We start from the raw sequence: 26,138 nt of genomic DNA on the forward strand, positions 1-26,138 counted from the left end.
GGAAATAGAATCAGAATTGTACAGTGGCTGTTTTTGATACGATGGATGCAATGAGCCAAAGGCTCTTTCTCAGTGCTGTAGATCTCTATGACTTTAAATCCCAATTTCTTCGGGTATTATGGTAAAATATGTCAAATGGCTTTATATCTTTATTGCGCTAAGTGGAAAATCCTGGTGTTCCCTTTTTGCTAGCATAGTATGCGCAATCCAAAGATGTGCAGGTCGGGTGATTTAGCCATGCTAAATTGCCCATAGTGTAGGTTATTAGTTAGGGGTAAATGTAGGGGAATGGGTTACGCTTCGGAAGGTCGGTGTGGATTTGTTTGGCCGAAGGGCCTGTTTCCACACTGTAGGGATTCTAATTCTAATTCTAATTCTAATTCTTGGTCAATGGGAGCATGAATGACTGGTGGGTCACATGTGGGTACAGTATATCCAATGAGGGTGCTTATCAGGGAGTGACATCAAATCCATACCATGTGCAAGATGATTGGCAGTGCTGGATTGATGACTGAGGTGTGAGCAGGGGTGCAATAGGGGCACCTCCAAGTGAAGTGAGTGTGAGATTTGATCAAAATGCAGTAGGCTTGACAAAGCAAAGTAGGGTCTGGGAGGATAATGGGTACATCGGGATGTTGATGAATATGCATCTGAACTCACCTTTGCTCACCCGATTAAGTCAATAAAACACCTTCTATATTGAAATGTGTCATAAAGAGACTACGAGGAGAAAATGAGGACTGCAGATGCTGGAGCTCAGAGTACAGAGTGTGTTGCTGGAAAAGCGCAGCAGGTCAGGCAGCATCCGAGAAGCGGGGGAATCGATGTTTCGGGCAGGAGCTACTCATCAGGAATGGTGGATTCCTGATGAAGGGCTTATGCCCGAAATGTTGATTGTCCTGCTCCTTGGATGCTGCCTGACCAGCTGTGTGCTATTCTAGCAGCAGACTCTCGATTCTGATATCCAGCAACTGCAGGCCTCGCCTTCTTCAAGAGTCTGGGACACACCCACTGGCTCATTGTATCAAACCTAAACCTGATGTCACAGTGAGGTTGCCCTGTTGAAATGTCACAAGCCAATGTGCTGAAACCCCCTGCAGGTTTCAGATGTTTTTGCACAGTCCCCACTTGGAACATGCCTGAGTTTTTAACAAGGAGTTTGCTTGCTACAATAATATAGTTTTTTTTTACAGACCACTTTAAAAAGCTCTGACTATGAATGAGCAGTTTTTCACCCTCTTAATTTTACAACTTTTTGTTCAGACCAGGTGACAAAAATATTTCAACTTTTTAAAAAAAAATTTTACAGATCTATAAGTTAAATTGCACCAACAATGTTAATTAAGTTGCTGTACATTTCATATAAAATCGAGTCTCCTTACATTTCCCGTTTGAATATATTGATTATTGTAAGCATGCTCAGGCCAGTGTACATTTTACATTCTCCTGATGTACTTTTTATAAACAGTTGAAATTGAAGATCTGCTTAGAGAGAGAAATTAAATGAGCACCATTAACCATTTGGGCCTGCACTGACTTCATCCTTTGGTTAAAAAGTCTTACCAAGTGCTTTCCTTCTTTCAATGCAGGTCACATGATTTATTGCTTCAGGCAAACCTGACACCTACTGACTCGTTGTCTTTGTAATTGTTCTGCTTTCAGAGTTTCTGAAGGAGTATTTAATACAAACTGCTGGCTTGTTTGCACAGTTGTTAGCCAGAAGCTGTATTTATCAGTAAAGTAATGGCAAGTGCCCCGAGCCCCCTGACACTCGATGAACGGTGTCGAGCGGAAATCCTCCAGGCAGCTCCCAGGTGATGCCAGGGTCTGACCTCCTCCTGTGGCACCGGCTCCTGTGTGCTGTAACAAGACGGTAAGGCACAGGGTTCAGAACTAGTTAAACCTAGAGCCCTCCGAGTTTTATCTGATAGTTTACAATACTAAACCTCTATGCCATGGACCACATTTTAAATGAGAACAAAAGGGATTGGCAGATGTATGTATAAATTGGATAGACCCCCAAAACAGAACTGGGATAATGATGCTAATTGATCATAAAAACATAGACAATAGATGCAGGAGTAGGCCATTCAGCCCTTCAAACCTGCTCCACAGTTCAATCTGATCAAGCAATCTCAGTATCCCACTCCCACCCTCTCCCCATCCTCCTTAATCCCTTTAGCCATAAGCTGCAAATGTGTTGCTGGTCAAAGCACAGCAGGCCAGGCAGCATCTCAGGAATAGAGAATTCGACGTTTCGAGCACAAGCCCTTCATCCTGATGAAGGGCTTGTGCTCGAAACGTCGAATTCTCTATTCCTGAGATGCTGCCTGGCCTGCTGTGCTTTGACCAGCAACACATTTGCAGCTGTGATCTCCAGCATCTGCAGACCTCATTTTTTACCCTTTAGCCATAAGGGCCATCTCCAGATCCCTCTTGAGTATATCTAATGAACTGGCCCCACCTGCTTCCTGTGGGAGAGAATTCTACTGCATCACAAATCACTGAGTGAAGACATGCACCCTCATATCTGTCCTGAATGACTTACCCCTTACTCTTAGACTGTGACTGCTTGTTCTGGACTTCCCAACATCGGTAACATTCAGGATTTTATGCGTTTCTCTGAGATCCTCCCTCATTCTTTTAAATTCAAGTAAATACAAGCCTAGTCGATCCAATCTTTCTTCACATGTTAGTCCTGCCATCCCAAGAATCAATCTGGTGAACCTTCACTGGGCTCCCTCAATAGCAAGAATGTCCTTCCTCAGACTAAGAGACCAAAACTGCCCACAATACTCAAGGTGTGGTCTCACCAAGGCCCTGTATAACTGCAGCAAGACATCCTTACTCCAATACCCAAATCCTTTAACTGTGTATATTGATTATTTGCAGGAATAGGTTAACTCTATGGGACTTTATCCAACTCCTACCTGCACTAAGCAATGGTTTATTAGTTGAACAAAGTCACTGGGAGCCAACATGATCGATATCAGACCTGACTAATCTGTGTATTGTTTAAAGGGAAGGTATACTGCAGCTGGAGCTGATGCCAGACATTGTAGTTAACCCTGATGTGGGAAAGAGCAAGGAATAGCACAAAGGTGGGGTTGGGGGGTGGGTTTAAGAGTGAGGAATATCAACATGGGGTCAAGTGAGGAGTAGCACAATGGGGGGAGGGGGAAGAGTGAGGAATAGGACAAGAGACGGGGAGTGGGGGTGGAAAGAGGGACATGAAGGCCAGCATCCCATTAGCCTTCTTGACTATTTCCTGCACATATGTGCGGTGTTTGGAAGAGCTGTACAACTGAACCCCAATCTCATTGGACATTCACTGTATTTAATCTTGTGCCTGAGAAAGTGACATTCCTGATGAAGGGTTTATGCTTGAAATGTTGACTCTCCTGCTCCTCGGATGCTGCCTGACCAGCTGTGCTTTTCCAAGACCACATTCTTTGACCCTTAGAAAATGATACACTGACCTTTCCTTGTTTTGGTTCAAGGTGGATGACCTGGCACTTGTTTATATTGAAATCCATTACCACAACTGTGCCCATTCTCTCAGTACCCTGTGGTAATTTTACCTTGTTGTCAACAATGTTTACAATACTGCCCAATTCTGTGTCATCAGCAAATTTAGATATTTGACTTTTTATGCCATTATCCAAGTTGTTACTGAATATTGTAAATAACTGGGGCAGCAGTACAGCTCCCTGTGGGACACCACTAGTCACATCCTGTCAGTTTGAGTACTTACCCATTATTCCTGCTCTGTTTCCTGCCACTCAACTAATTTCCCATCCATTTCTTTAATTTGCCCTCAATTCCATGGGCTTTAACCTCAGCTGAGAAAGTGAGGGCTGCAGATGCTGGAGAACAGAGCTGAAAATGTGTTGCTGGAAAAGCGCAGCAGGTCAGGCAGCATCCAAGGAGCAGGAGAATCGACGTTTCGGGCATGAGCCATTCCTGAAGAAGGGCTCATGCCCAAAACGTTGACTCTCCTGCTCCTTGGATGCTGCCTGACCTGCTGCACTTTTCCAGCAACACATTTTCAGCTTTAACCTCAGCTAACAGTCTTTTACGTGTCACTTTATCAAAAGCCATCGGGAAGTCAATATAAATACCATCTATCAACTTAGCTCAGTCCACCACCTTTGTTACCGCTTACAAAAAAACTCTATGAGGTTTGTCAGGCATGGCCATGAATCCATGAATCCAGGCTGACTCTCCTTGATTAACTGACATTTTGAGGTGATCAGTTATCCCATCATTGATTATACACTCCAACAAATTCTCCACCACAGATGTCAGCTTAACTGGTCTATAATTCCTTGAGCTCCTCTATCACCTTTCTTAATGAGAGCGATGTGACATGAGCTAATTTCCAATATAGAGGGACAATTCCTCAATCCAGGGAACTCTGAAAGATTAAAACTAAAAGAACTGCAGATACTGGAAACAGAAAACAGAAATTGCTGGAAAAGCTCAGAGTAGGTGGAGAGAAATCAGAGTTTTGTTTCGGTTCCAGTGACCCCTCCTCAGATCTGATGGTAGCTTAGAAAAGAATTGTTATTATGCAGAAGATAGAGTGGGGGGAGGGCGTAAGGAACAAATGATAGATGGAGATAGAGCCCAAAGAGAAAGAGAAGAACAGTCGGACAGACAAAGGAGTGGATAATGATCAGTCAACCCCCTCACCCTGGTCCCTGGCCAATGTCTCCGTCTCGGGCATGCTCCAGCAAAGCTCAGCACAAACTGGAAGAACAATAGACAATAGACAATAGACAATAGGTGCAGGAGTAGGCCATTCTGCCCTTCGAGCCTGCACCACCATCCAATATGATCATGACTGATCATCCTTAATCAATATCCTGTTCCTGCCTTATCTCCATAACCCTTGATTCCACAATCCTTGAGGGCTCTATCCAACTCTTTCTTAAATCAATCCAGAGACTGGCCCTCCACTGCTCTCTGGGGCAGAGCATTCCACACAGCCACCACTCTCTGAGTGAAGATGTTTCTCCTCATCTCTGTCCAAAATGGTCTATCCTGTATTTTTAAGCTGTGTCCTCTGGTTCGGCACTCACCCATCAGCAGAAACATGTTTCCTGCCTCCAGAGTGTCCAATCCTTTAATAATTTTATATGTCTCAATCAGATCCCCTCTCAGTCTTCTAAACTCAAGGGTATACAAGCCCAGTCGCTCCAGTCTTTCAGTATGAGGTAATCCCGCCATTCCAGGAATTGACCTCGTGAACCTACGCTGCACCCCCTCAATAGCCAGAATGTCTTTCCTCAAATTTGGAGACCAGAACTGCACACAATACTCCAGGTGTAATCTCACCAGGGCCCTGTACAGCTGCAGAAGCACCTTTTTGCTTCTATACTCAATCCCTCTTGTTATGAAGGTCAGGATGCTATTAGCCTTCTTCACTACCTGCTGTACCTGCATGCTTACCTTCATTGACTGGTGTACAAGAACACCTAGATCTCTCTGTACTGCCCCTTAACCTAAATTGATTCCATTGAGGTAGTAATCTGCCTTCCTGTTCTTGCCACCAAACTGGATAACCATACATTTATCCACATTAAACTGCATCTGCCATGCATCTGACCGCTCACCTAACCTGTCCAGGTCACCCTGTAATCTCCTAACATCCTCCTCACATTTCACCCTGCCACCCAACTTAGTATCATCAGCAAATTTGCTAATGTTATTGCTAATACCATCTTCTATATCGTTAACATATATTGCAAAATGCTGCGGTCCCAGTACTGATCCCTGCGGTACCCCACTGGTCACTGCCTGCCATTCCGAAATGGAGCCGTTTATCACTACTCTTTGTTTCCTATCAGCCAACCAACTTTCAATCCAAGTTAGTACATTGCCCCCAATACCATGCGCCCTAAGTTTACTCACTAACCTCCTATGTGGGACTTTATCAAAAGCTTTCTGAAAGTCCAGGTACACTACATCTACTGGATCTCCCTCATCCATCTTCAGAGTTACATCTTCAAAACATTCCAGAAGATTAGTCAGCATGATTTCCCCATCATAAATCCATGCTGACTCTGACCTATCCTGTTACTACTATCCAGATGTATCGTAATTTCATCCTTTATAATAGACTCCAGCATCTTTCCCACCACTGATGTCAGATTAACTGGTCTATAATTCCCTGTTTTCTCTCTCCCACCTTTCTTAAAAAGTGGTGGGACTATTAAATTAGCCACCCTCCAATCTGCAGGAACTGATCCCGAATCTATCAAACTCTGGAAAATAATCAGCAACGCATCCATGCTTTCTCAAGCCACCTCCCTCAGTACCCTGGGAGGTAGACCATCAGGCCCCAGGACTTATCAACCTTCAGACCTAACAGTCTCTCCAACACCAATTCCTGGCAAATATAAATTCCCTTAAGTTCAGGTCCTTCAGCCACTGTTACCTCAGGGAGATTGCTTGTGTCTTCCCCAGTGAACACAGATCTGAAGTACCAATTCAATTCTTCTGCCATTTCCTTGTTCCCTGTAATATATTCCCCTGTTTCTGTCTTCAACAGCATTTCATTTTCCATTTGGGAACCCGACAGCCCACTGTCCTCAATATTGAATTGGCAACAATTTTAGGGTTTCAGGCACCCTCTCCCATGCCCTTACCCTCACCCACACACACCAGGCCTTGTTATCACATGGTCTGAATTACACACAACCCATTGTTAACCCGTAAGGTGGCACAGTGGCTCAGTGGTTAGCACTGCTGCCTCACAGCACCAGGATTCCAGGTTCGATTCCAGCCTCTGGTAACTCTCTGTGTGGACTTTGCACATTCTCCCCGTGTCTGCGTGGGTTTCCTCCGAGTGCTCTGGTTTCCTCCCACAGTCCAAAGATGTGGAGATCAAGTGAATTAGCCATGCTAAATCAAGTGTTAGATGCATTAGCCAGAAGGAAATGGGTCTGGGTGGGTTACTTTTTGAAGGATCAGTGTGGACTTGTTGGACCGAAGGGCCTGTTTCCACACTATAGGGAATCTAATCATTTAACAGTCCCATTAGCAGCCACACTCTCCCAGGCTGATTGTTATCCACTCCTTTGTCTGTCCAATTGTTCTCTCTCTTTAGGCTCTACCTCCACCAATCATTTGCTCCTTACTCCCTCAGCTCATTCTATCTTCTGCATTAAAAACAACCTTTTCCTAGCTACTATCAGTTCTGAGGAAGAGTCACTGGGCCCAAGATATTAACTCTAATTTCTCTCCACAGATGCTGTCAGACCTGCTGAGCTTTTCCAACAATTTCTGTTTTTGTTTGTAAACTTTGAAAGATTAGGGTTAGGGCATCGATAATGTGCTCTCCAATGTTCTTTAACACCCAGAAGATGTGGGAACCAGCAGATCCTGGGGATCTGTCACTCTTCTCTTCCATTAACTTCCGCATTATTGATATTTTACTTAAGCTAATTTTACTTAGACCCTGTCCCTGATGTACTGTTAATTTCTTTGGGACTTATGGTGAATTATGTTCCTTTTCTGCTGTGAATACTGAAGCAAAATAATCATCCAGCCTGTCTGTCATTTCTCCATGGTCATTGATAATATCCCCACTCTCAGCCTTCAATGGGCCAATAGTTCTCCTAACCAGCCACTTTCCTTTTATATAAATACAAAACCTCTTCTTACTGTCTTTATGTCCCTTGCAAGTTTCCTTTCATAATCTTTTTAGCCACTCTGTGGCCATTTGTATTTGTCCCATTCTGTGGGATCTGTACTGGCCTTTGCATTGTAGATCAGATCTCGAACAACAATGAGATATGATTTGGAGTTGCCGGTGTTGGACTGGGGTGTACAAAGTTAAAAATCACACAACACCAGGTTATAGTCCAACAGGTTTAATTGGAAGCACACTAGCTTTCGGAGCGACGCTCCTTCATCAGGTGATTGTGGAGGGCTCAATCGTAACACAGAATTTATAGCAAAAATTTGCAGTGTGATGTAACTGAAATTATACATTTAAAAATTGATTGTCTGTTTATTGTTTATGCAATCAATTTTTCAATGTATAATTTCAGTTACATCACACTGCAAATTTTTGCTATAAATTCTGTGTTACGATTGAGCCCTCCACAATCACCTGATGAAGGAGCGTCGCTCCGAAAGCTAGTGTGCTTCCAATTAAACCTGTTGGACTATAACCTGGTGTTGTGTGATTTTTAACAATGAGATAGAGGGAGATAGACAGCTTAGTGACAAGCTGTAAAGACAACAATCTCTCCATCAACGTCAGCAAAACTGAAGGAGCTGATCCCTGATGTCAGGAAGCAGAATGGAGGACACACCCCTGTCTGCATCAATGGTGCTGAGATGGAGACAGTCAAGAATGTCATGTTCCTGGGAGTGACAATCAGTAATAATCTGTCCTGGGCACACTGACGCAATGGTTGAGAAAGCACAACAATGCCTCTACGTCCTCAGGGGACTAAGGAAATTCAGCGTCCACAATGACTCCTAATAATCGTTATAGATGCAACATACAAAATATCCTATCTCAGCTTGGCATGGCAACTGCTCTGCCCAAGACCACGGGAAATTACTGAGTTGTGAACACAGCCCAGTCCATCAGGTAAACCAGCCTTCCATCCATTGACTCCATCCATAATTGCCACTGCCTCGGGAAAGCACCCAACATTATCAAAGCCCTCTCATACCCCACCCCAATTATACTCTCTTCCACCCTCTTCTACCAGTCAGAAGATACAAACGTTTGAATACACAGACATAGATGCTAGAACAGCTTCCTCCCTGCTGAATCAGACTTTTGAATGTACCTCTTAAATGTTAATTCTGATCTCTCTCTCTCTGCAGCTGTAACACTGTATTCTACACTCTGTTCTGCTACTCTGGTGTACTCTGTATCGTTAAAAACAAGGACTGCAGATGCTGGAAACCAGAGTCTAGATTACAGCGGTGCTGGAAAAGCACAGCAGGCCAGGCAGCATCCGAGGAGCAGGAAAATCAACGTTTCGGGCAAAAGCCCTTCATCAGGAATAGAGGCAGGAATAGAGATAAATGAAAGGGGGAGGTGGCGGTGGGGAGAAAGTAGCATAGAGTACATAGGTGAATGGGGGTGGGGATGGAGGTGATAGGTCAGAGAGGAGGCTGGGGGAAGGTAGCAAAGAGTGCAATGGGTGAATGGGGGTGGGGATGAAGGTGATAGGTCAGAGAGGAGGGTGGAGTGGATAGGTGGAAATGAAGATAGGCAGGTAGGACAGGTCATGAGAGCGGTGCTGAGCTGGAAGGCTGGAGCTGGGGTGAGCTGGGGGATGGGGAAATGAGGAAACTGCTGAAATCCACACTGATGCACCGGGGTTGAAGTGTTCTGAGGCGTTCTTCCTCCAGGCGTCGGGTGGTGAGGGAGTGGCGGTGAAGGAGGCCCAGGACCTCCATGTCCTCGGCAGAGTGGGAGGGGGAGGTGAAATGTTGGGCCGCAGTGTGGTGTGGTTGATTGGTGCGGGTGTCCCGGAGATGTTCCCTAAAGCGCTCTGCTAGGAGGCGTCCAGTCTCCCCAATGTAGAGGAGACCGCATCGGGAGCAACAGATACAATAAATGATATTGGTGGATGTGCAGGTAAAACTTTGATGGATGTGGAAGGCTCCTTTAGGGCCTTGGATGGAGGTGAGGGAGGAGGTATGGGCACAGGTTTTACAGTTCCTGCGGTGGCAGAGGAAGGTGCCAGGATGGGAGGGTGGATTGCGGGGGGGGGCGTGGACCTGACCAGGTAGTAAGGGAGGAAACGGTCTTTGTGGAAGGTGGAAAGGGGTGGGGAGGGAAATATATCCCTGGTGGTGGGGTCTGTTTGGAGGTGGCGGAAATGTCATTGGATGATGTAGTCTATGCAAAGGTTGGTAGGGTGGAAGGTGAGCACTATGGTACAGTCTGCCCAAATAACACACAAAACAACACTTTTCATGGTATCTTGGTATATGTGACAATAAATCAAACGCAAACTCAGATCTGAACCGTATATTTTTATAAGTCCTTTCTTTTAATTTTATGCTGCCCCTCCTTCGATGTCCATGGCTTTTTTTTGAGACGGAGCTTTTCCTTCTCATGGGTACAAATGGCTTCTAAATGTTTCTTTGAACACCCTGCACTGTTCCTCGATTGTTTTCCCAATGACCAGGGCTTCCCAGTTTACTGTGGACAGTCACTGCCTCGTCCCATTAAAGTCTGCCTTAGATACCTCCAAAATTCTAGTGTCCAAATTTTGCTTATCTCTTACATAAGCTACATGAAACTCAATCACATTATTAACGTTATTTGACGAATGCTTATGAACAAATAGAGTTAGAATTCCTACAGAGTGGATACAGGCCCTTCGGCCCAACAAGTTCACACCGCCCCTCTGAAAGTATCCCGCCCAGACCCATTATCATACATTTCTTAATGCATCTAACCTACACATCCCTGAACACTACGGCGGGCAATTTAGCATGGCCAATCCACCCTAACCTGCACACCTTTGGACCATGGGAGGAAACCGGAGCACCCAGAGGAAACCCACACAGACACGAGGACAACGTGCAAACTCCACACAGACAGTCACCCGAGGCTGGAATTGAATCTAGGTCCCTAGGCAGCAGTGCTAACCACTGTGCCACCATGCCACCCCATAGGTCATTTAAAGACTTCAAAGGGACCTAAGGGGCAACTTTTTCACACAGATGATGGTTTGTGTGTAGAATGAACCGCAGGGGAAGCGGTAAATGCAGGTACAATATTTAAAAGATATTTGGACGGGCACATAAATAGGAAATGTTTAGAGGGATATAGGCCAAATGCAGGCAAATGAGACTAGTTTAGTCCAGGAAACCAGGTTGGCATGAATGAGTTGGACCGAAGGGTCTGTTTCTGTTTGATTCCATGATTCTGCAACATTAATGGGATTGGCAGATCACTTATTTAACAAGATATTCCATTTTACTTTATGGACCATTGATAATTAATCATGTTATATCAATAATCCGCCATAGAGTCCTAGAGTAACGCAGCATGGAAACAGGCCCTTCAGCCCAAACTGGTCCATGCTGGCCATGTTGTCCACTCAGCTAATTCCAATTGCCCACATTTGGTCCATATCCCTCTAAACCCTTCCCATCCATGTACCTAACCAAATGTTTTGAAATGTTTTTATTGTACCTGCCTCAACCACTTTCTCTGGCGGGATAACCACATGGAAGAAGGTGAGGACTGCAGATGCTGGAGATCAGAGTTGAGAGTGTGGTGCTGGAAAAGCACAGCAGGTCAAGCAGCATCTGAGGAGCAGGAGAGTCGACATTTCAGGCATACACCCTTCATCGGGAATGGCTCCTGCTCCTCGGATGCTACCTGACCTGCTGTTCTTTTCCAGGACCACAGTCTCGACCCAGGATAACCACATGATAAATTTAAAGAAAATTTCCTTATTTTGGCTTTAGAATGATGTGTATGCGATTTTATTTAAAAAGCACATTAAAAATGCAGCTTACCATCAAAAACGAGTATCCAGTCCAAAGGCTGAGCCACCCTGAAGGGCAGGAGGGAATGGTGTGGTCTTGGCTGTGTACAGCCACAGCCACTGAAGGAGCTTCACAGACAGAGCACCTGCTGATATAGGCTTCGACCTCTCGTTCGACAAGTGGCATCATGGGGCTAGGGGCGGTGGTAGACAGCCAATAGGATTTGTCATTTCTAGTAGCATAGTGACAAACTTCATCAATGCTGCAATATGCAAATGGCATAGTACTGAACATTGGCAGACAAGAGCCAGCTAGACCTGGGAGAACAGCAAGATTGCAGGAATAGTTAGCAATAACTACCTGACATTGTGTTCAGAAGTAACATAATGAAATATCCTCAGACCCTTGCTTTTTAATTGAGCTGCTTTCAAAACACAAATGCAGCCAGTTTTCCAACTGCACATCAAGCACAACAATTCTACTTCAGCACAGAGCTGTCTACTCCCCGCACTGTGGCTCACAGACTCCTTTCTAGCCAAGGGGCAGCCACCTTACATTAAAGGAGTAGAAATACCACCAAACTAAAGTGAAATCAGACAGCTCCAGAACACACAGAGGAGTAACTACTGGAGTTCAATACATATTCTGTGTCTAGTCAAAGGGACAGTAGAAGGAGGACTCCACTGAATTGCAGTTCTCTAGTCTGAGAAAAAGAAAAAGGCCTTAACACACTGTCCTGGTGAGCCAGGGTCCAGGCTGCAATGCTCCTCTGGGACACTGGGTAAACCTGGATTGGGGTTCAGGGGCAAAAGGTGGTACAGTAAATGCTGGAGATTAGAGTCAAGATTAGAGTGGTGCTGGAAATGCACAGCAAGTCAGGCAGCATCCGAGGAGCAGGCGCCCTTCCTGATGAAGGGCTTTGGCCCAAAACATCGATTTTCCTGCTCCTCGGATGCTGCCTGACCCGCTGTGCATTTCCAGCACCACTCTCTGATTTTGAATGGATTGGGGTTCAGTTTGAGGCGTTCCAAAGTCAATAACCTCACTTTGCCCACTGTCAGGATTCATTTCGGCACATGCACAAGGTATTGTCTCATGAACAGTATCTAACTGAGGAAATCACAAGGTTAAAACAATAAGTAAAATTATAGGGACATTAAAAGTAACATCAGAAAGTTTATGTTGTGAACTGACTTGCGGGGTCTGAGGTAAAGGTTCACTCATTTGAAGAACCACAAATTGGTTAACTGGAACAGTGGTGACAGGTGAGTGGATGTTGATGAGAGATAGCTCACAGACAGTGGAGGTTTGGATGTGCTAAAGTTTACTGAAGTGTAGGTTTAGATGTTGGTCAGGAAAATATTGAATGGTTTTGTCTGAAAATATGGAAATAGGGACATTGGCACGGGGTATAATGGGGGTGAAAGCAGTAATGTACAGGATATAAGATCAAAGGGGGTTTTAAAGCTACAAAAGTCAATCTTAGCCTGTGACATCATTTGGAGAGGGAGGTGGATATTGTGATGTGAGCCACCGGGCAACAGTACTGGTCTTTGCCACATTACAACATTGAGGAAACTCGGCATGTGATTAACTACAAAATGCTTTGGGACAGCCTGGTGGCATGAAAGATGCTGCACAAATGCAAGTCTTTCAAGAGTGTTTTCTCAGTCTTTAACTGTAAGCATTTGTAGCTCATCAAACCTGGAGGTTACAAAAGCATCATGAACAACACAGAGGCTAGAGAGGGATTGAGAGATAGAGCTGGATGGTGGGAATGTTCCTCCATCATCTCGTCAATATATGCCTTCTTTCCATAGGGGAAACCGCTGACTAAAATCACATGGCCACGAAGAATGAACAGGGTAATGTTTACTGTATATACTTTACAGGTGAAGGAGTTTTTAAGGAGTCCAAGACTGAGCCTTGAGCTGCAATGCTGGTGCATCATCTTGATCAAGGAACTGGCTGCTGGGAGAATTAGTATGGATTTGATTAACAATTAAACTGCCAGTTTTTGTCTGAAAATGTTGACACCATTTCAGCAGCTTGCGTTTCAAGGGATGGGTTTTTGCCGCAATGTCGATTTTCCTGCTCCTCGGATGCTGCCTGACCTGCTGCGCTTTTCCAGCACCACTCTAATCTGTGCTTCAAATGACACCTTCTCCCAACAATAATGACCCACAGTCATTCCTGGGGATTTACAGCATGACTGAAAGACACTCTCAGCTGGTACTTAAATGCTGCATGGTCAAAAAGCATTTTGGAAACATCTTTTATTCTGGAAATTCTTTGAGAAATGGTAAGTTCCAAATATGAAAACGTGACAAGGTGGTGGGTTGTATCCCGTATCACAGGTCGCACATTGTCACTACTTACCAAGATCCTGATTGTGAGGTTTCTCTTGGCTCTCCAGATAAATCAAGCTATATCCTTGCCAAAGGCGAGGCATGTTTTGAGGACATGTAGGTACCTCCTGTGACTGACTGTGCACCACGATCAAGAACCCAGCCGACAATGGAGGACATATTCCTGGACTTCCTGGTGGACCTGGTTTCCCAGGAGGGCCTGAACAAAAGGACAACATTTCACAGCAGCTTTAACAATAGACACCACCCAGTGCCCAAACTGATCGAAACTCAATTGTGTTTTATTCACTCATGGAGTATGGGTGTCACTGGCTAGGTCAGCATTTATTGCCCATCCCTAATTATCCAGAGGGCAGTTAAGAGTCAACCACATTGCTGTGGGTCTGGAGTCACATGTAGGCCAGACCAGGTAAGGATGGCAGTTTCCTTCTCAAAAGAATATTAGTGAACCAGATGATATGTTGGACTCATATTTATATTGTTTTCGATTTAGAATTATTATGCGACATGGGCAGGGATGGATTGGAACCAGCTTAACTTCCCCTTAAGTTAAAGGGTCAATGACAAAAGGGCATAATTTTAAGCTCCAAGGTAGGAAGTTTAAGGGGATTTGAGGAAAACATATTTCTCCCAGAGTGAGGTTGCGGTCTGGAATGCACTGCTTGGGTGGGGGAGGGGGAGGCGATTGAAACAGGAAACTTCACATTTATAAAAGTACAGTAATGAGCACTTGAAGGGTCATAACATTCCAGGCGATGGGTCTAGTGCAGGAAGGTGGGGCTAATGTAGATAGACAAGCACAAAGTCGATAGGCTGAAGGGCCTCTTATGAACTGTACAGTCCTCTGATTCAATGAACTACTTTCGAGGGGATCCCTCTGTAATTTCCCATTCTGTGATAACAGATGTTATTAGAAGGAACAATATTGGTAAATGGTGATGCCATCGTCACGGTGTAAGACACATTTGACACCAATTTAGGAGTTCTACTTATTCAGGACTCCAGTTGAATGAATAACCCAGAGGATACACAGTGCTGGGAGAACAAACCCTATCTCAATAACCTTTGGGACTATCATTCAGCATTCTCCCACAACAGCAACAGTGAAGGTCACTATAGGCTGTTCTCTCTTTAGAGAGTTGACTGGCAGTGACGTTAACCAGATCGTCACCGCACCTCAGCTGGGATTGAGATTCTTGTTGTCTATTTAGTAAGTTGACATGTTAGATCTACTTCATGCTGTAACCTTACTAATATTTCAGATTTATGTTTAAATGATAGACTCATACAGTACAGAAGAGGCCCTTCAACTCATCAAGTCTGTACAAGCAAAAATATATTACTGCCTACTAGACTAGTCCCACTTTCCTGCACTTGGCCCACAGCCTTGAATATTATGACACTACGAGTGCTAGCCACAATTTGGTGGGGTTTTTTCACCATGTTTGTATTACAGTCTATCTGTCCCCATGTGGAAAAAGATCAGAGAATGGTCCACAGAGGAAGGAGTCTCTAAAAATTGTTCATTGTATATTTAAAACCTGGGAGGGGTTGAAAGGAAGAACATTCAACATCTCCCACAACAGGAAAGGCACAAGCAGAACCTGGGCAGGAGGATGCCAATGCAATTAATGAAGAGGTTAGTCATGATGAGAGACAGACAAAGCTGTTGAGTCTCCACTCAGTAAAGAAATGGAGAGATGTTCACCCATTCTGGTGGGAATGGAGATGGAGAGGGATTGTGTTTATATGTTTCTAATTAGGAAATCTTCCTCTTCTCTTTCCCAAATACATGTGTGACTGTATTAGTGTCATTTCCTGCTGAGGCCATAAGTGGAAAATGTCATCAGGTTTGCTTCCAATTTCCACCCCCACTTCACTGGCCCTTCTCTTCCTTTCTTTGACTTAGCTGCCTCCATTTCTATATTCACACTTACAACATGTCTTCCTTCTCCACCAACTGTGGATTCCCTCCATCAATGTTTGGCTGGCCCTTGGCTATGTCCACATACACTTGTTTTCACCCCTATTCCCGCCATCCCAGATCCGGATCCGGACAAGCTTCTGCTTGTTCCCACCCTATATCCCACCAGCCCTTGGATCAGCTTCTGCTATTTCTGACACCTCCAACAATGATGCCACCCCCAAAACTCATATTCCCATTCTCTTCCAGTGTTTTAAAGGGACTATATAATATTGTGACTCACTCCTCAGTCACCCCACAATTTCTGTCACTTCCTCCAATACCTTTCCAAGCAAAGACAGGAGATGCACCACCATCTCCCTTCTCAAGGCTGCATACGCACCTTCCAAGCAAAACATGGCTTAGAGCCATAGAGACATACAGCACGGAAACAGACCCTTTGGTCCAACCCATCCATGCCAACCAGATATCCCAACGCAATCTAGTCCAACCTGCCAGCACTCGGCCCATATCCCTCCAAACCCTTCCTATTCATATACCCATCCAAATGCCTCTTAAATGTTGCAATTGTACCATCCTCCACCACATCCTCTGGCAGCTCATTCCATACACGTACCATCCTCTGCATGAAAATGTTGCCCCTTAGGTCTCTTTTATATCTTTCCCCTCTCACTCTAAACCTATGCCCTCTAGTTCTGGACTCCCCGATGCCAGGAAAAAGACTTTGTCTATTCATCCTATCCATGCCCCTCATAATTTTGTAAACCTCTATAAGGTCACCCCTCAGTGTCCGACGCTCCAGGGAAAACAGCCCCAGCCTCTCCCTGTAGCTCAAATCCTCCAACCCTGGCAACATCCTTGTAAATCTTTTCTGAACCCTTTCAAGGTTCACAATATCTTTCCGATAGGAAGGAGACCAGAATTGCATGCAATATTCCAACCAATAGTAGTCTAACCAATGTCCTGTACAGCCACTACATAACCTCCCAACTCCTGTACTCAATACTCTGACCAATAAAGGAAAGCATACCAAACGCCTTCTTCACTATCGTATCTACCTGTGACTCCACTTTCAAGGAGCTACGAACCTGCACTCCAAGGTCTCTTTGTTCAGCAACACTCCCTAGGACCTTACCATTAATTGTATAAGTCCTGCTAAGATTTGCTTTCCCAAAATGCAGCACCTTGCATTTATCTGAATTAAACTCCATCTGCCACTTCTCAGCCCATTGGCTCATCTGGTCCAGATCCTGTTGTAATCTGAGGAAACCCTCTTCGCTGTCCACTACACCTCCAATTTTGGTGTCATCTGCAAACTTACTAACTGTACCTCTTATGCTCACATCCAAATCATTTATGTAAATGACAAAACGTAGAGGACCCAGCACCAATCCTTGTGGCACTCCACTGGTCACAGGCCTCCACCACCACCCTCTGTCTTCTACCTTTGAGCCAGTTCTGTATCCAAATGGCTAGTTCTCCCTGTATTCCATGGGATCTAACCTTGCTAATCAGTCTCCTATGGGGAACCTTGTCAAACGCCTTACTGAAGTTCATACAGATCACATCTACTGCTCTGCCCTCATCAATCTTCTTTGTTACTTCTTCAAAAAACTCAATCAAGTTTGTGAGACATGATTTCCCACGCACAAAGCCATGTTGACTATCCCTAATCAGTCTTTGCCTTTCCAAATATATGTACATTCTGTCCCTCAGGATTCCCTCCAACAACTTGCCCACCACCGACGTCAGGCTCACCGGTCTATAGTTCCCTGGCTTGTCCTTACCGCCCTTCTTAAACAGTAGCATCACATTTGCCAACCTTCAGTCTTCCATCACCTCACCTGTGACTATCGATGATACAAATATCTCAGCAAGAGGCCCAGCAATCACTTCTCTAGCTTCCAACAGAGTTCTCAGGTACACCGGATCAGGTCCTGGGGATTTATCCACTTTTAACCATTTCAAGACATCCAGCACTTCCTCCTCTGTAATCTGGACATTTTGCAAAATGTCACCATCTATTTCCCTACAGTCTATATCTTCCATATCCTTTTCCACAGTAAATACTGAAGCACCGTGGGCGGCACGGTGGCACAGTGGTTAGCACTGCTGCCTCACAGCACCTGTAGACCCGGGTTCAATTCCCGACTCAGGTGACTGACTGTGTGGAGTTTGCACGTTCTCCCCGTGTCTGCGTGGGTTTCCTCCGGGTGCTCCGGTTTCCTCCCACAGTCCAAAGATGTGCAGGTCAGGTGAATTGGCCAAGCTAAATTGCCCGTAGTGTTAGGTAAGGGGTAAATGTAGGGGTATGGGTGGGTTGCGCTTCGGCGGGTCGGTGTGGACTTGTTGGGCCGAAGGGCCTGTTTCCACACTGTAAGTCTAATCTAATCTAATCTAAAATATTCATTTAGTATCTCCCCCATTTTCTGTGGCTCCACACAAAGGCCGCCTTGCTGATCTTTGAGGGGCCCTATTCTCTTCCTAATTACCCTTTAGTCCTTAATATATTTGTAAAAATTCTTTCGATTTTCCTTAGTTCTATTTGCCAAAGCTATCTCATGTCCCCGTTTTGCCCTCCTGATTTCCCTCTTAAGTATACTCCTACTTTCTTTATACTCTTCTAAGGATTCACTCGATCTATCCTGTCTATACCTGACATATGCTTCCTTCTTTTTCTTAACCAAACCCTCAATTTCTTTAGTCATCCAGCATTCCCTATACCTACCAGCCTTCCCTTTCACCCTGACAGGAATATACCTTCTCTGGATTCTTATTATCTCATTTCTGAAGGCTTCCCATTTTCCAGCCGTCCCTTTACCTGCGAACATCTGCCTCCAATCAGCTTTTGAAAGTTCTTGCCTAATGCCGTCAAAATTGGCCTTTCTCCAATTTAGGACTTCAACTTTTAGATCTGGTCTATCCTTTTCCATCACTATTTTAAAACAAATAGAATTATGGTTGCTGGCCCCAAAGTGCTCCCCCACTGACACCTCAGTCACCTGCCCTGCCTTATTTCCCAAGAGTAGGTCTAGTTTTGCAACTTCTTTCAATTTAGTATACTGTATTCACTGGGGGTCAGTTGGCTGGACAGTTGCTTTGTGAAGCAGAGTGATACTATTAGTGTGGGTTCAATTCCCGCAACGCCCCCACCCCCCCATCTGATGTATAGTGGCCCTCAGGTGCCAAAATTAAATGATTGGAAGCTTAGATTATCTGGCATTCTGGAAATGTTCTACAAAGTTACCAGATCTGCTCATTGCAAAAGAAACCACGTCATAAGCAGTGAATACATTCAAGTCACCATAGTCTGACCTGACCAGAGAGCTGCCCTCTCACTGGCCAGCTGAGGACCTAGATGCCTCTGGGGTAATCGTCCTTACATCAACTCTCTGCAGATCTGGCTCGGTTTTAGGCTGGAATGAATGTGGGTCTCAGGGAATTCTGGGTCCCGAGTCCAGGTAGGTAAAAACAATGCCTGCAGATGCTGGAAACCAGATTCTGGATCAGTGGTGCTGGAAGAGCACAGCAGTTCAGGCAGCATCCGAGGAGCAGTAAAATTGAGGTTTCAGGCAAAAGGCCTTCAAAAAGAATAAAGGCAGAGAGCCTGAAGTGTGGAGAGATAAGCTAGAGGAGGGTAGGGGTGTGAGAAAGGAGCATAGAGTACAATAGGTGAGTGGGGGAGGGGATGAAGGTGATAGGTCGGGGGGGGGTGAGGGTGGAGTGGGTAGGTGGAAATGAAGATAGGCCGGTAGGACAAGTCACGGGGACAGTGCTGAGCTGGAAGTTTGGAACTGGGGTGAGGTGGGGAAGGGGAAATGAGGAAACTGTTGAAGTCCACATTGATGCCCTGGGGTTGAAGTGTTCCGAGGCGGAAGATGAGGCGTTCTTCCTCCAGGCGTCTGGTGGTGAGGGAGCGGCGGTGAAGGAGGCCCAGGACCTCCATGTCCTCGGCAGAGTGGGAGGTGGAGTTGAAATGTTGGGCCACGGGGCGGTGTGGTTGATTGGTGCGGGTGTCCCGGAGATGTTCCCTAAAGTGCTCTGCTAGGAGGCGTCCAGTCTCCCCAATGTAGAGGAGACCGCATCGGGAGCAACGGATACAATAAATGATATTAGTGGATGTGCAGGTAAAACTTTGATGAATGTGGAAGGCTCCTTTAGGCCCTTGGACGGAGGTGAGGGAGGACGCGTGAGCGCAGGTTTTACAGTTCCTGCGGTGGCAGGGGAAGGTGCCAGGATGGGAGGGTGGGTTGTAGGGAGGGGCGTGGACCTGACCAGGTAGTCACAGAGGGAACGGTCTTTGCGGAAGGCGGAAAGGGGTGGGGAGGGAAATATATCCCTGGTGGTGGGGTCTTTTTGGAGGTGGCGGAAATGCTGGTGGATGATTTGGTTTATGCGAAGGTTTGTAGGTGAGCACCAGGGGTGTTCTGTCCTTGTTTCGGTTGGAGGGGTGGGGTCTGAGGGCGGAGGTGTGGGATGTGGACGAGATGCGTTAGAGGGCATCTTTAACCATGTGGGAAGGGAAATTGTGGTCTCTAAAGAAGGAGGCCATCTGGTGTGTTCTGTGGTGGAACTGGCCCTCCTGGGAGCAGATACGGTGGAGGTGAAGGAATTGGAAATACGGGATGGCATTTTTGCAAGAGGTAGGGTGGAAGAGGTGTAATCCAGGTAGCTGTGGGAGTCAGTGGGTTTGTAAAAAATGTCAGTGTCAAGTCATGGAGATGGAGAGGTCCAGGAAGGGGAGGGAGGTTTCAGAGATGGAGGGTAAATTTAAGGTCAGGGTGGAATGTGTTGGTGAAGTTGATGAATTGCTCAACCTCCTCGCGGGAGCATAAGGTGGCGCCAATGCAGTCATCAATGTAGCGGAGGAAGAGGTGGGGAGTGGTGCCAGTGTAACTACGGAAGATCGACAGTTCTACGTAGCCAACAAAGAGACAGGCATAGCTGGGGCCCATACGTGTGCCCATGGCTACCCTTTTGGTCTGGAGGAAGTGGGAGGATTCGAAGGAGAAATTGTTAAGGGTGAGGACCAGTTCGGCCAAACGAATAAGAGTGTCGGTGGAAGGGTACTGTTGGGGATGTCGGGAGAGGAAAAAATGGAGGGCTTGGAGGCCCTGGTCATGGGGGATGGAGGTGTAGAGGGATTGGATATCCATGGTGAAGATGAGGCGTTGGGGGCCAGAGAAATTGAAGTCTTGGAGGAGGTGGAGGGCATGGGTGGTGTCTCGAACATATGTGGAGAGTCCTTGAACTAGGGGGGATAGGACAGTGTCGAAGTAGGTAGAGATGAGTTCAGTGGTACAGGAGCATGCTGAGACAATGGGTCGAGGAGAAAGTGAGGACTGCAGATGCTGAAGATCAGAACTGAAAATGTGTTGCTGGAAAAGCGCAGCAGGTCAGGCAGCATCCAAGCAACAGGAGATTTGACGTTCCGGGCATAAGCCCTTCTTCAGCCCTTGTTTGGTGACAATAGGTCGGCGAGGATGGTCAGGCTTGTGGATCTTGGGAAGGAGGTAGAAGCGGGCAGTGCGGGGTTCCCGGACTATGAGGTTGGAAGCTGTGGATCGGAGATCTCCTGAGGTGATGAGGTTCTGTATGGTCTGGGAGATGATGGTTTGGTGATGGGGGGTGAGGTCATGGTCGAGGGGGCAGTAGGAAGAGGTGTCCTCGAGTTGGCGTTAGGCTTCAGCGGTGTAGAGGTCAGTGCGCCAGACTTCCACTGCACCCCCTTTACCCGCTGGCTTGATGGTGAGGTTGGGATTGGAGCAGAGGAATTGGAGGGCTGCACGTTGTGAGGGTGAGAGGTTGGAGTGGGGAAAGGGGGTTGACAGGTTGAGGCGGTTAATGTCCCGGCGACAGTTGGAAATGAAGAAGTCGAGGGCAGGTAATAGGCCAGCGCGGGGTGTCCAGGTGGATGCAGTGTGTTGGAGGTGGGTGAAGGGGTCCTCGGAAGGTGGGCGGGAATCCTGATTGTGAAAGTAAGCTCAGAGGCGGAGGCGATGGAAGAATTGTTCGACATCACGGCGTGTATTAAATTAATTAATGCGTGGACGGAGGGGGATGAAGGTGAGTCCTTTGCTGAGGCCTCATCGTTCGTCCTCAGTGAGGGGAAGGTTTGGAGGGATGGTGAAAACTCAGCATGGCTGGGAGCTGGGATCTGGTGTGGGTGTGGAGCTGGGAGTAGGGGCGGAGCCTGTAACTGGAGTGGGTGTGATGCTGGGGGGGAATGGTGGTGGAGTCACGAGCAGGGGTGGTATTCTCCTCAGGGTTCTGGGGGTGGGGATAGTGACAGTGGGGTCTGTGGGGGGCGTGTCAGCAGAATGCAGGTGAGTGGCATTGGTGGGGGCGGAAGTGATGGCAGACATGACAGTAGGGTGACGGAAGTCACTGAGTGTGTGACATCAGCGATGATGTGAGAGGCGGAAGTGATGTCACGTGTGATGCATGAAGAATTGTGGGTGGTGGAAGTGGTCATGATGGGGGCAGAAGTGACATCATCAATCAGCGTGGGGAGTGGCAGCTGCTCCAGCCGCATGGCTAATGGCATCCGAGCAGTTCCAGAGGCCGGGGGAATCTTCTGGAATGTTTGAGGAGCACTGGTTATGGAGGTGGGTAGATAAAAGTTTGTTGTACTTACAGTTTTTGATGTTTGAGATGGAGTTAAAATACTGTTTGTTGAGAGTATGAATTCTCCTGAGGATGTAGTACAGAGTGGGTCCTTTGCAATTCTGAGAGAGTGTGGCCCTCAGCTGAGGCAGGGCTGACTGTAGAGAGGTTAGGTGCCGGCGCATTGCTGTGAGCGTGGAGCAGAGGATCTTGAAGGAGAACTATTGCTGGTGTTTTTGAATCTGTAGTCTGTACTGTTTGTCCTGTTCGGGTCTGAACTCTGCTGGTTTAAAGGTGGCCCGGAGTCCGTGTGGGATGAGTTGGTTACGGAGGCAGGCACTGAGGAAGCAAATGTGGCTGTGGTACCGAGTTTGTTGCAAGACATGGTTGAAGAGCTTCAGGGCAGAGGAAATGACCTGGGAGTTGCAGTGGGAGAGGGACTCCCTGAGATTCATGTAGAGAGAGGAGGAAAGCTACTTCAAGCAGGCATCCTTGCAAGAGGATTCACAGTAGGGTTAAAATCAACGAGGTAAAAACCATGACTGCAGATGCTGGAAACCAGATTCTGGATTAGTGGTGCTCCTATGACATTCCCGTGGTTAACACGGCTTCAGAGTTTTAAAGAATGATAGATTAATTATTTGAACATTGCCATGAGCACCTTGGTCTTATCCGGATAGACTGGAGATTTAGGTGGGGAAGTAGCAGATGGAGTTCAATCCAGGCAAATGTAAGGTGATGCATTTAGGAAAGTCTAATTCTACAGCAAACTATACTGTAAACGGAAAAAGTTGATGAGCAGAGAGCTCTGGGAGTTCAGGTCCATTGTACCCTGAAGGTGGCTGCACAGGTGGATAGAGTGGTCAAGAAGGCATATGGGATGCTTGCCTTCACTGGACGGGGTATTGAGTATAAGAGCTGGCAGGTCATGTTAACATTATACAAGACATTGGTTCGGCCGCATTTAGAATACTGTGTACAGTTCTGGTCGCCACATTACCAAAAGGATGTGGACACTTTGGAGAGGGTGCAGAGAAGGTTTACGAGGATGTTGCCTGGTATGGAAGGTGCTAGCTATGAAGAGAGATTGAGTAGGTTAGGATTGTTTTCATTTGAAAAGAGGAGATTGAGGGGGGACTGATTGAGATTTACAAAATCATGAAGGGTATAGACAGGGTGGGTAGAGACAAGCTTTTCCCCAGGGTGAAGGATTCAGTAACAAGAGGTCATGCTTTCAAGGTGAGAGGTGGAAAGTGTAAAGGGGATACACGAGGCAAGTCCTTCACACAGAGGGTGGGGGGTGTCTGGAACGCGTTGCCAGCAGAGATGGTAGAGGCAGGCATGGTAGATTCATTTAAGATGCATCTGGACAGATGCATGAGTAGGTGGGGAGCAGAGGGATACAGATGCTTAGGAATTGGTGACAGGTTTAGACAGTGGCTTGGAGGGCTGAAGGGCCTGTTCTTGGGCTGTAAATTTTCTTTGTTCTTGTTGTTATGTGTCATATAGCCAGTTGGTGAAGGAGCTGATTGGAAACAGAAAATTCGGAAATAGAAACAGAAGGAGGCCATTTAGCCCCTTTGGGCCGGTCCACCATGCACTCTGACCATGTCCAATCATCCACCTTAGTACCCTGTTCTTGCTTCCTCCTCATACCCTTTGGGCCGGTCCACCATGCACTCTGACCATGTCCAATCATCCACTTTAGTACCCTGTTCTTGCTTCCTCCTCATACCCTTTGAGACCTTCAGCTGTAAGAACCAGTGGTGTGCCACAAGGATCGGTGCTGGGTCTACTGCTTTTCATCATATATATATAAACGATTTGGATGTGAACATAGGAGGTATAGTTAGTACGTTTGTAGATGACGCCAGAATTGGAGGTGTAGACAAGAAGGTTACCTCAGAGTACAATGGGATCTTGATCAGATGGGCCAATGGGCCGAGGAGTGGCAGATGGTGTTTAATTTAGGTAAATGTGAGGTGCTGCACTTTGAAAAGGTAAATCAGGGCGGGGCTTGTACATTTAATGCTGAGGTCCTGGGGAGTGTTGCTGAACAAAAGGATCTTAGAGTGCAGGTTCGTAGTTCCTTGAAAGTAGAGTTGCAGATAGACAGGATAGTGAAGAAGGCATTTGATATGTTTTCCTTTGTTGGCCAGTGCATTGAGCATAAGAGTTGAGAGGTCATGTTGTGTCTCTACAGGATATTGGTTAGGCCGTGTTGGAATACTGCATGCAATTCTTGTCTCCCTTCTATAGGAAAGAAGTTGTGAAACTTGTGTTTAAGCTACAGGGAGAAGCTGAATAAGCTGGGACTTTCCCTGGAGCGTCAGAGGCTGAGGGGTGACCTTATAGAGGTTTATAAGATCATGAGGGGCTTGGATAAGGTAAATAGACAAAATCTTTTCCACAGGGTGGGGAGTCCAGAACTAGAGGCCATAGGTTTAGGGTGAGAGGGGAAAGATATAAAAGAGACCTAAGGGGCAGCTTTTTCACACAGAGGGTGGTACGTGTATGGAATGGACTGCCAGAGGAAGTGGTGGAGGCTGGTACACATGCAACATTTAAAAGGCATCTGGATGGGTATATGAATAGGAAGGGTTTGGAGGGATATGGGCCGGGTGCTGGCAAGTGGGACTAGAGTTGTAATTTTAATTTTAATTTTAATTTAAAATTTTCATTCATTAGACAAATAGCAGTTATGAAGGAGAAATGGCTGTGAGACCAGTTGGTCCCAGGGAGCAGGAGACTTTCTGCTCTGAGAATACGTCTTCAGTTGTGGCACCCCTGAACACAGCAGGAACCTTCCCCTACGACCAGAACCAATGCAAAACCTGGCGGTACACCACCCCCCTCAGCTCCATCCAGAGCCCCAAACAGTCCTTCCAGGTGAGTCAGAGGTTCACCTGCCTCTCCTCCAACCTGGTTTACTGTATCCGGTGATCCTGATGTGGCCTTCTCGACATCGGGGAGACCGAACATAAACTTAGTAAACGGTTCACCGAGCATTTCAGCTGGGCCACGTCGGCTAGACCTCCCTGTGGCCGCTCATTTTAATTCCCCTTCCCACTCCTTTTCCGACATGACCACCCTTGGCCTCCTCCATTGCCAGAACAAACCACAGCATCAATTGAAGGAGTAACATCTCATCTTCTGCCTGGACAGCCCACAGCCCAGAGGACTCAACACTGAGTTCTCCAATTTCAAATAACCTCTCTCCCCATCCGTCAAATCCCTTCCCACACCCATCCCTTCCACTGCTCCCTGCCACCAACCAGAATCATTCCTCCCAATGATCAATCAGGTCGTACCCTCTACCTGTCTTCACATATCCCCACCTCACCACCCTGCCCCCGCCACCTCCTTTATCTGCAGCTTCCCCAACACACCTCCAGTCCTGACAAAGAGTTACACCCAAAACATCAAGTTTGACTCTCCTGACACTGCCTGCCTTGCTGTGTCCCTCTCCATCCTGATGCTGCCTGCCTTGCTGTGTCCCTCTCCCTCCTGATGCTGCCTGCCTTGCTGTGTCCCTCTCCCTCCTGATGCTGCCTGCCTTGCTGTGTCCCTCTCTCCCTCCTGATCCTGCCTGCCTTGCTGTGTCCCTCTCTCCCTCCTGATGCTGCCTGCCTTGCTGTGTCCCTCTCCCTCCTGATACTGCCTGCCTTGCCGTGTCCCTCTCCCTCCTGATGCTGCCTGCCTTGCTGTGTCCCTCTCCCTCCTGATGCTGCCTGCCATGCTGTGTCCCTCTC

General features: G+C 46.6%; 1 protein-coding gene across 1 annotated transcript in view; it reads right to left on the reverse strand.

Annotated features, from left to right (window-relative positions):
- Positions 1 to 920: 920 nt before the first annotated feature.
- The window catches only part of LOC132821661 (collagen alpha-4(IV) chain-like), a 266,111-nt gene continuing 240,893 nt past the window's right edge, over positions 921 to 26,138 (reverse strand). Inside the window, exons 47-49 of the mRNA XM_060834370.1 lie at positions 13,867 to 14,055; positions 11,518 to 11,804; positions 921 to 1,860 (exon numbers count right to left, since the gene is read on the reverse strand). Coding sequence (XP_060690353.1) covers positions 1,600 to 1,860; positions 11,518 to 11,804; positions 13,867 to 14,055 — 737 coding nt within the window. The 3' untranslated portion in view covers positions 921 to 1,599. The remainder of the gene's footprint in view (positions 1,861 to 11,517; positions 11,805 to 13,866; positions 14,056 to 26,138) is intronic.

Source organism: Hemiscyllium ocellatum, chromosome 13 (assembly GCF_020745735.1).
Source record: "Hemiscyllium ocellatum isolate sHemOce1 chromosome 13, sHemOce1.pat.X.cur, whole genome shotgun sequence".
In the NCBI taxonomy this organism is placed as follows: domain Eukaryota; kingdom Metazoa; phylum Chordata; class Chondrichthyes; order Orectolobiformes; family Hemiscylliidae; genus Hemiscyllium; species Hemiscyllium ocellatum.